A 10,763-nucleotide genomic window follows, 5' to 3' on the forward strand; every position below is an offset into this window, starting at 1 on the left:
GATTAATAAGACATTAAACTGTTGATCTATAGTGAAAAAATATTTTGGATTTTTAGGCAATTTTTTGAGCTCCCATATTTTATAGGTCATTTACTCAATACTGGCCTGTGCGACAACTTAACCATTTTGCCACGACATGCCTCATATTTGGATTTGTTTTGTAGTCCCATGTAGGTTTGTCTTACATCCAGGGAAGTCAAGAGGGGAAACTGCAAGAGGGGAAACTGTAACCGGGGAAAGGATTGGTGTGGGCCCTCAGTTACGAGCGAGTGCGAGAAAAATTGCGCCGAAGGCACAAAATATCTTTTTTGAGGGGTTCTGTCTATCTCAGGAGGTCCATTATTAGGGAACCGATGCCACTACTTAGGGACCCATAACAGTAATTATTTTTGAAAAAAATATTGGGAAAAAAAATGCTACCTGCAAATTTTTATGGGCCCCCTGGTAAGCTTGGAATCCCCCCAACCCCCACCCGGTCTCGGTGACACTGCTTGCATGTACCAATTACTGAGCGTAAGAAGGAACTACATTACACTACTTTACCTGCGCTGCTGTTGGCCTCTTCTGTGGGTTCCAATGAAGCATATCTCTGAGTAGATTGAGAGCCTCCGGGCTAGCGTTACCAATCAGTGATTTGAAAGGTGTAGGCACACACTGAGGAAACTTGAAATTCATCTGATTTGCTAGTTGGAAACCTTCTGGCCAATCCATCTATAAAAACATTTATTTCAAATTTTGTAAAACATTTCCGGGTAAAGCTACATTTGTATAACTAGTGTAAAATGTAGCTTAAGAGAAAAACACATTTGCCACAAGTAATGCTGAGGCAGTCTTAGGCCTAATTTCACAGTTTAATTGCCAACCACCATTCTCTCATTCTTGCTGATTGATAAATGTTTTCCACAAATCTAACAAGTCCACAATTTAGGTTAATAATGCTTCAAATTTATCTTTTGAAGCTTGAAATGTTGCCTTTGCCAAATAACATGCAAGAAATACCAACTCTATTTTTATTGTACAATAAGCAATTTGTAGTGGGGATAACGCTTCAAATTTATCACTTGAAGCTTGCAATGTTGCCTTTGCCAAATAACATGCAAGAAATACCAACTCTATTTTTATTGTACAATAAGCAATTTGTAGTGGGGATAACGCTTCAAATTTATCACTTGAAGCTTGAAATGTTGCCTTTGTCAAATAACATGCAAGTACAGTAATACAAACTCTATTTTTATTTCTAAAAAGCAATTTGTTGGGATGGCATCATTACGAACAACCAAAATGTTAACTAGGGAATTGACTCCCTCATGTTAAAAGCTTAGGATATTAGACTTGGATGGACAGTCACAAGTTTGATAACATGATGCTATATGAAATGTGAGTAAACAATAAAGTAACTAAACCTTCTTTGGTGTTCCTAATACAGAGCACACTTTGAAGATTTCATCCACCTCACTACTGCCTGGGAAAAGTGGCCGTAACGTGTATAATTCTGCCATTATGCAACCCAGCGCCCATATGTCAATCGGAGAATTATAGTTAGTAGAGCGAAGTAGTACTTCTGGTGCGCGGTACCTGAAAGTTTACAAATAATATAAAATAAAAATAGTAGCCAATAAGTATTAGGGAAAGAAAAGAGGTCTAACTTTCAGGTTGTCTTTGAAACGCAATATTATCTTGAAAAGACTAGTATAACCATGACTTAGACGCTGTCCTTCACGAAAAGCGTTCTTTAAAGTTGTTTTAATCCAACACATTCTGCATGTAAAGAATGCTTGTTTGAAAATTTCTGAACTCAATTCATACTATAATTAGAACCGCCAATAACTTATTGGTGGTAATATTGTGTTTCGAAATCAGGATATTAGGACCTCTTTCCATTTTATAATCTTTGCTCACTTCAAGATTTTTAATGTTGGTTCTTAAAGCACTTTAATAATTTCACTTTATTAGAGGTTTTCAAAAGCACTTTATTTAATTTAAAAAGTGGTTTCTAAGAAGCACTTTATTTACTTAACTTAAAGTGTTTCATAAAAGGACTTTATTAATTTTATATTTCTTGAAAAAGAACTTCAATATGTTTCACTTTCCCATTTAAAAGTCACTTTGAGTGTTAAAAAATATACAAATATTGACACAAGCAATTGCCCTGTATGCAAACACAAACATATCCATAAAATGCATCAAATCCTATGCGAATACATTCCATTATTTATCAACAGAAATCAGATGTTCTATGGACAGTGACTGGACAAGATTGAATCTATCTATAAACTATATTTCTCATTCTTTCTTCTCTCTCTAATGTTTAATTTCTTGTTCATCTATGTCTACAATTCCTTCTTCTTCTCTGTCTACCTAATATTATTGAACAAGGAACAAGGATTAATAATACAAAAAAACTCATTTAGGAATCATCCTAAACCTACTGAATGCATTACAATGGCCTGTTGCTAAACTTGGATGGAACGATGCATTTGCGATGTCACCACAGATCTATTTGAAGGTGCCTAAGGCTACGTCCGAGCATGCACCAGATTCGTAATTTCAGAAAGGGGATATTATGTAACTGAGTATGCTAAAACAGCTCTAACATTATATAAAATTGGTATCCTTTACTGTCACATACCATCTTGTTGAGACATAGTCTGTATATGGTGGCCTTGAGCGGATCTCTCTTACAAGACCAAAATCAGCTATTTTCACTAACTCTGGTCCAGTACATAACAAATTCTCTGGCTTCATATCACGATGAAAAAATCCTGAAATTTAAATTATAAACTGTTATTTATTTTACTATTTGGAAAAGACTTATTAATTAATGTATATTCACTTTTTTTACAGTATACAAAAAAAAAAAAAATTCATATACAGTATTGCACTACTATCATTACAATATCCAATTATTTCTTTGTCACTAATTCTAAAATCTGATATTTGTATGACTTAAAAAAATACTTCAGAAATTAACACTTTGCTTGCTTCATGGTCTACTTACCATGTTTGTGAATGAATGCCAGGCCTTGTAAGATCTGATATAAGATGTTTCGTATTACAGACTCTGGTAATAAACGATCTCTGAAGAAGTAAAAACAATACAAAATTGAACATTTACATCTAGATCTATTGTACTTGGTACAAGTTATACAATAATAAAAGTAAAAGTACTAAATATTAGCTATATATTTCTGTCATTTCATTTTCACTTTTATCCACTGAAATACACAATAAAAAGTTCTTCTAAATGAAAACATGAATTTAATATTGTATGCGAAACCAGAAATTGAATCATTCTATTAAAGGAAAATTAAATTCCTTAATTAAAATGCTTGCATTTTGTATACCTAAATTAAATTTCTATCAAGGCCTTGTACAATTTAGAATCATTAAGCATGCATGCACCATCATATTTATATTAACCTATTGTTACTGGTCCGAGTCCTAGTCATAAAACTAAAAAATAATTTTCTCAGAAATTCATTAAAACTCATTTACAATCATGCGTGAGAAATACAACGTACCGGTAGACAAAGTGCCTTACTCTAGGTCACAAGCTACAGTACGTGCAACAAGAAGGAATTTGCTGCACCAAACCACTTCTAATAGTGTGTAGGGATGAAATTATTGCAGGGTGGGATGTATGGCGGTTACATTTTGAATGGTCTTATTTTCAAAGACAACTATACTAGTGTAGTGAATGGGAAGTGTTATCATTGTGTTTTTCTTACCTATCTTTCATTAGCTGATATAGGTTTTCTTTCATGAATTCAAAAATAAAATACAGATGATCATTTTCCCGGATAACTTCTTTCAATTTCACAATATTTGCATGGTTCAATTTGCGTAAAGACTGAAAGAGAATGATGAAATAGGAGATAATTGGAATCATTACCTTTGCCTCTCTGAAAAAGAGGTGAGAGTGTTGTAATAGTGCGCATAACTAGACCGTTTTACTTCAGATTTTCACACATTGACAATGTTACATGTATTTTGGTCCTCCACAAATTTGGAGCTGATCGGAAGCAAAATGCAGATTTCAGAACGTTATTTATATATTTTCTGACCGCAACAGCCGACAGAGCCAACTCAAGCAGACCATTTTACCGAGTCGTTTGGCTAGGCCGAGCCGACTCGTGTGTCAACCTCTGGCTGGCGGACTGGAAGCAGTCCAGACGGCGTTCTAACTCGCCCGATTGATGGGCTTGCCATGTGAGGCCTATGCTGCCCCACTCTATGACAAAAGGAAGTAATTGACAATTTTTCAAAAATGAGTTTTTTAGTCACTGTCAAAGAACTAATAATTTGGAACATATTGATATATTTGAGTATGTTCAAATGCTGCTAATTAACAAGTAATTAGCAACACATAAAGGAAGAGAGAGACTAAAAATACGGTAAAACCTCCAGAAAAGGAAGCAGGGGACAAAATCAACATGCTCCATATTCATTAATTACTCAAAGCACAAACATCAGTTGCTTCCTTTTGTTATAGTGGAGCAGTATGATGCTAGGCCTCGTTTGACGGATGAAGCTGTTCCAGGAAATCGACTATATACATAAATATCAGGGGCGGATCCAGAAATGTCCAAAAGGGGGGGCCGGAAGGGGGGGCCGAAAGTTGGGCCGATTGAGACAACACTGTAGTAGGGGGTCTGGGGGCATGCCCCCGCGAAATTTTTGTGTTCTAGACTCCCGGACATAACATTTGAGGCATTCTTGGCCATCATTTTTTCCTTTTTCTCTCTTTTTTTTTCTTTTTTTTTCTTTTTTTACCTCCCAAAAGAGGGGGCCGGGGCCGGGCCGGCCCCCCCCCTAAATCCGCCCCTGAATATGGTTTGTTCATGTGAATCTAATAATCACAGGAGCTACACTGGTGTTAATGTAGCTTCCTTTAATAGCGAATAATCGCAAATAATGGATTCTAGTTGTTCTTATCAGTTGACTGGAATAATCGCAGCAGGGTCACAATGCACAGCATGACCCCCAATAAAAATATGGTGCAACTGGTTTGAAAATGTGTAATCTCAGATTATAAGTATTATCATTGTAATTTGTACTTTGTGGCAATAGTTTACTGAGTGAACATATTAAATAAGGTAATATTTACCTTTACTTCCCGCAGTTCCATACATTCATCCCATGAGTAATATTTCTTCTTCATCCTGAAGAAAAATTATTGAGTCTAACTTTAAAAATGGTAATCTTTAATTAGATTTACTTTAATAATATTAGTAAATAAAATACTTAAAATATTTTTGGTGATGTACAGGTTACTAAGAATTACTGCTTTTACACCTAAAAAGTGTCTTGCTTTCTAAGAATAGTTTTTATCAATTGTAAACATGTTCTAATATAAAATACAACATAGTTTATGTTAGATTATATCAAGATTATACCATAAGGGAAATTTAATTTATAATTACTTTTCATAATTCTAGTAGTCTATATTAATATATAACAGGCTACTAAGAATTACTGCATTCATGCTTAAAAATTGTGTCACTTAATTATTAATTAGTTGTAAACATCTCCAAAGTGCACAGCAAACAAACATGTCTGCTAAGCATACAGGAGGCCAAATTAAAAACATTTATGTATCTTTAACTTATTCACTTCCTTATTCCATCTCAATTATTTTGAAACACTGTTTTCAATCAAGAGGCAAAACACACATAATTGAAGAACGATATTACAGTACAGAACTTGGCATTAGGCCTACTATTATGGAAACTTTACAGAATAAATTCTTACTTTTTGATAGCAACCATTTCACCAGTCTCATTACTTTTGCCAAGAAGAACACTGCCGTATGTCCCATCCCCCAGCTGTCTCATTGTCTGGTACCGATTCATGGCTTGCAGTTTAATTATGTTTTGATTTTAAAGTACAGTGTCTATAGTATCGTCAGATATTTGTTCCATGTCTTGGCTTTATGTTTAAAGAACCTATTGAAAAAAAAAGAAATCATTTTAAAGAATTCGAGATAAGTATAGCTGATGCTAGACACTATAAATTAATACCTGTACACATTTAAAGAGTGTGGTCAAATAATTTATAATAGATTAAAATCCTCTCTAATGTACTGTAGCCAAGAATCTTAGAAACAGCAAAATACTATTAATGATAATAATAATAATATTTAAATTTCCTCATTAACAAATATAGGAGGAGGGCGAATCCAAGGAAGAACAAGGTTCCTGTACAAGGTTTGGCAACCCCACAACATTAAACATGATAGAAAAAAGAAAACAGTCACACAACCGCAAAGACAGTCTGCAGAAGTACAACGTCAGATCATTGCTTAGATTAACCATGTACTGCATGACGATAGTAAAGATAGTTCATGGAGGTACAGCAGTTACAGTAGGCCTATGTATACCGATGGAGAAAACAAACAATCTCAGATGCGAACAAAGGATCAAGGCTTACTATAAACGCTGCCTTTATTTGTAGTATCTAATCCTAGGCTAGAGGCTAGGCCAAATTGGCTCATACTAACAATGTAAATTAAAATTTTCAAAAGAAACAAGGGTTGAAGCTCAGCTTAATATTAAATTCATTATTTCTTTATTCTTTCTTTTGACTGGATAATTTTCAACATTAGCGTATGGTCTCCCAAATGGCAGAGTTACTGTATTTTCTGAACAATATAAACTTAACTAAATTAACAAAATTATTTTTAAAATAATTAGATAAGTATGGTTATTGAGAGAGGTGAGACATTAAGCTATTGTGCAACATGAAACGTGCATAATGCAGTACTCCTTTGGAAAAGAGGATTTCCCCGCTGTAGTCACCACCAGAAGGACCCCCAATGGAAATAATAATAATAATAATAATATGTTAGATTTATATAGCGCTTAACGGTAACAAGGCCTCTAAGCGCATCACATTACTACCCCCGGAAATAGACTTCCTTAGATTTTTGTGGGTCATCCCTGATGTTTACGCAGAATATTATATCCAACAATTCATTTCAGTCCATTTGCATCACAAATTGTATAGCTACAAAATAGCTGTGGACAAATTGTTTAATCTAAACCATATGTATTTGTAGCAAAGACAAACCAAACCAGTCACTGGTTGCAAAAATTGATTTTTATTTATTAATACAGGGTTAAAAAGTAGAATGAAAGCTATAAAATGGTAAAAAAAATCATTAAAATCCGACATTTCATGAAGTTACAGGAGTTTAAACATTCAACTATTTAAAGAACAAAGTTTATGATTTTTACATTTCTCAGGCATAAACCATCACTAAATCATTAAAAATTGTTGTTTTAACATTGAAAATGGGGGAAAATAACAGCATAGCATGATATATAAATATATAAAACTTAGTTTAGTGCAATAAAACATATTTCAAAAATTTTGAAATTTCAGCATGTTTTGCCTATCTCTGAAACAGGATTTGCAACGAGTGACTGGTTTGGCTTGTTTTTGCCACATTTTAGCAAAATGTATGATTGTCAGCAATTTCACAAAAACACCAGAAATGTAGAATATGTACAGTTTGTTAAAATTCTGATGTGCCCATCTGTAACCATCCTCTACAATTAACCATTACCATTAAAGTATGGAATAGAACTTTTCAGAAAAGGCAAAGCCAGATATAGACAGTCACCTAAAATACAGTAGCCAAATGAGTAAAGAATCAGTTGGAATTGGACTAAAAAAAATGTAATTTTAATGTGGTGAATTTTTAAAATTAGGATAAAAGTGCATCAGCACTGACACAAGATTAATGATGATACTAACCTAGACCTAGGCTAGCTGAATAATCAAAATCTTATTAATATGCTGCTGAAGTAGGTATGTCATGGTTGTCATCTAGCTGATTATTAGCCCTAGCTATCCTATATAGGCTACTAAGTACTAACCTTGGCCTACGCCTAGGCCTAGGCTAGTCTACCAAACCAAGGCTAGCCTAGCCCTGTCGCCTAAGCTAGGCTACTACTAGGGCCTAGTAAGTAGTAGGCCTAGACTACCTAGGCTACCCGGGCCTTAGCGAGATTGGAAAAGGCTAAAAATGTAGATTTATTACTACTTATATAGTATGGAATTATACACAACATCGTATATAAACTTGCACGTAGGTTATTTAAAAACATACCTTATGTTTCTACATTGACAGTATGAAAAAAATAATTTATTACATGAACAAATAATGTCCGTCAAATCAATCCATACGTCCCGAATATAACTGATGATGGACAGCTTAGCCTATTTATTACATATATATCCATAACAACAAACAATACATTCTACGTTTCCCAGCACAGCGCCACCAATTAAAGCGAGTACGACGCCTAGCCGCCGCCATTCACAGTTCATGAAATCAAATGAAATCAATAATTTAGTCTTGTCCTTATAGTTTAATAGTGTTATACAGTAATAATAAATGTATCGCCGTAAATAACGCCGGTATCACGGTGCTTCAAATTAGCCTACTAAATATTTTCCATGTAGAATGCGAACATAAATTTCAGAAAAACAATTAGTTTATTCATGGAGGAATAGACCTATCTTATTTTGCTGTTTTTAGCATTATTATTTTGTCTTGTTTTTTATTTCAGCAATTTTTATTAAAAATGTAATCCTCTGGTGTTTATGAATAACATTCTGCGTGGCAAAATCTGAAATTTCTGTAAAAGGAAAATAGTTAAAATTTAGTTTCTCTTGTATACCATGATGGAGTCGAAAATTCGCTCTTTTTTAGCGTATATTTATCGAACAATTCAGTTTTTGATTCATAAGTTTTGGACATACAAAAACCCTGAATATGATTTACCTGTCGTATTATGTATGCGGTGTTTATAGCGAGAAGAAAATAGTTTCTTATATGTACAAGTAAACGATTAAATAACTGAATTTTTAGATCAGCAAGTTTGGTTAGTATCGTCAGAGGAGGGTTGTAGCATGTTGGTGCATTTAGTGCTTTTTATAATTTAAACACAGATTTTTATACCTTGTTTAACCATACAGAAAATAGAGCATTTAACGAACCCCTGACTGGCAATAATGGTAATTTTGAATAAAATTAAAATTTTATTTTTTGGCCAGTTAGCGCACCCTCCGCGACAAAAATGTAATTTTCTTATTATTTATTTTCATTACGCCCTCCGCTCCCGACATCTCCAAAAAATAAGATATATATTTCTTACTAAATTTAAAGCATCAATCTCATTACTGTAATACTGCACTGTTTACATTCATTAATAAAATATTATTTAAATTTTTCTCAGAAAGTTGGACCACACTAGTACAGTATGTGATAAGTATCAGTACTTTAATTTGGATTATGTTGGTATATGATCTTTGTGAGAAAGCAAGACCACGCTGTATGTGATCAATTTCGTAGCATGCAGTATGTGATCATTGTCAGTGAAAGGTCGACCACATTATTATTAGTAATTCAGAACGCATTGGAACATGTTCATTGTCTGGAACATGTTGGTATATACAATTACTGCGAGTCAGACCAGCTGTCCTCCTATGCCTTTTGGACCCCACTGGCACCGCTGCTGTTTGACTGATGCTTTGGAAAGTCCATTGTCAGTCAGACCTGGGGAAGATTTGGGGAGGGGCGGGCGGGCGAACCTTTTTTGGAATGGGGAAAAAGGAAAAGACATTATTGATCTGAAAAAGGAAAAGACATTTTTGATCTCCTCAGAGGCTGCTTTCAGGGCATGTAATGTTGTCTCTCGATTACCCACCCCCACATATTGGACATCTCTGGATACGCCCCTGCAGACTTTGTTGGTATGTGATACAACAGCGATCCAGTTTATAATGTTTTTTTTGTACTGTATTATCATAAGTAAATTTGACCATGTTTTTATATATTTTGAATTTTTGTGTCTAGTCGTTCATGTTAGGATGGATGGAAATGTGACAGTGATTCTTTTGCTTATTATTGTGTTTCATGTATTATTGTAAAGTAATTTGATGACCGTTTTTACAAGATATATAATATAGTAGACAACAAGTCAAACAAGTGTTTCCATCTTGGGCTCTCAAATAGATATTTTTTTTATTCTAATGAGGAAATACTTGATAATTATACATTTAATACACGTTAGTCTGTGGTAAAAAGTTCAATAACATTCTCATCTACACTGGTATTTGTCAGTTCTGGAAAAATACAAAACTGCCACCAATAAACAAAAATTAATAATATAATTATATATTTAAAAAAATCAATTATAGTGATCATATTTTCCAGTTATCTGTTAGCTGGCTTTCATCATTGCAAAATGTAATGACATTTATTAAAAATACAATGTAACTTAATTTACTTTTCTAAGTTGATACATGTTGGAATCAAGCATGTTGAGTGTCTTTATATTAGCAAAGAGTATAGAATTGCTTTTCTATACTCTTTGATATTAGTCACCTCAATCACGTCATTCGCACTTCTGTTTCATCTTAAGAAAAGAAGTACAACATGAATTTATAACTCTATAATGGGTCATTTAATTTTAAAGTCTAAATTTTGAAGAAATCATGCACTGGGCTTAATTATATTGAGATAATTAATTTCAACAACATTCACATACATTATACACCCTTATTTTTATCTATACATTCAAAAGGAAGCAAGCTCAAATTCTGGCAAGCAACAACACACTGAACTAGATTTGAACTCGTCACTGAGGACGAATTCGGTGATCCGCCGTACTTTGACCCTCAGGAAGCGCGCGCGGTGCTGATTGAAAAGTTTCATAATATGCTAACATATGCTGTAATTACTTTTAAAAAAA

The 10,763-nt window shown here is 33.9% G+C and overlaps 1 protein-coding gene across 3 annotated transcripts in view; it reads right to left on the bottom strand.

Moving 5' to 3' along the window:
* Positions 1–10,763, bottom strand: part of LOC117120353 (serine/threonine-protein kinase MAK-like) — a 24,039-nt gene that overhangs the window by 5,969 nt on the left and 7,307 nt on the right. Inside the window, exons 1-8 of one of the 3 annotated variants that reach the window (XM_033265383.1) lie at positions 8,114–8,245; positions 5,752–5,945; positions 5,108–5,162; positions 3,729–3,850; positions 2,999–3,078; positions 2,630–2,762; positions 1,404–1,575; positions 544–711 (exon numbers count right to left, since the gene is read on the bottom strand). In XM_033265383.1, the coding sequence (XP_033121274.1) occupies positions 544–711; positions 1,404–1,575; positions 2,630–2,762; positions 2,999–3,078; positions 3,729–3,850; positions 5,108–5,162; positions 5,752–5,852 (831 nt within the window). In that variant the 5' untranslated portion in view covers positions 5,853–5,945; positions 8,114–8,245. Of the gene's footprint in view, positions 1–543; positions 712–1,403; positions 1,576–2,629; positions 2,763–2,998; positions 3,079–3,728; positions 3,851–5,107; positions 5,163–5,751; positions 5,946–8,113; positions 8,246–10,763 lie in introns of those variants that run through there. The other 2 variants (XM_033265402.1, XM_033265393.1) reach the window with 2 other exon arrangements.

Source organism: Anneissia japonica, unplaced genomic scaffold (assembly GCF_011630105.1).
Source record: "Anneissia japonica isolate Jap-2015-1 unplaced genomic scaffold, ASM1163010v1 scaffold250_len512249_cov173, whole genome shotgun sequence".
NCBI classification, from domain to species: Eukaryota; Metazoa; Echinodermata; class Crinoidea; order Comatulida; family Comatulidae; genus Anneissia; species Anneissia japonica.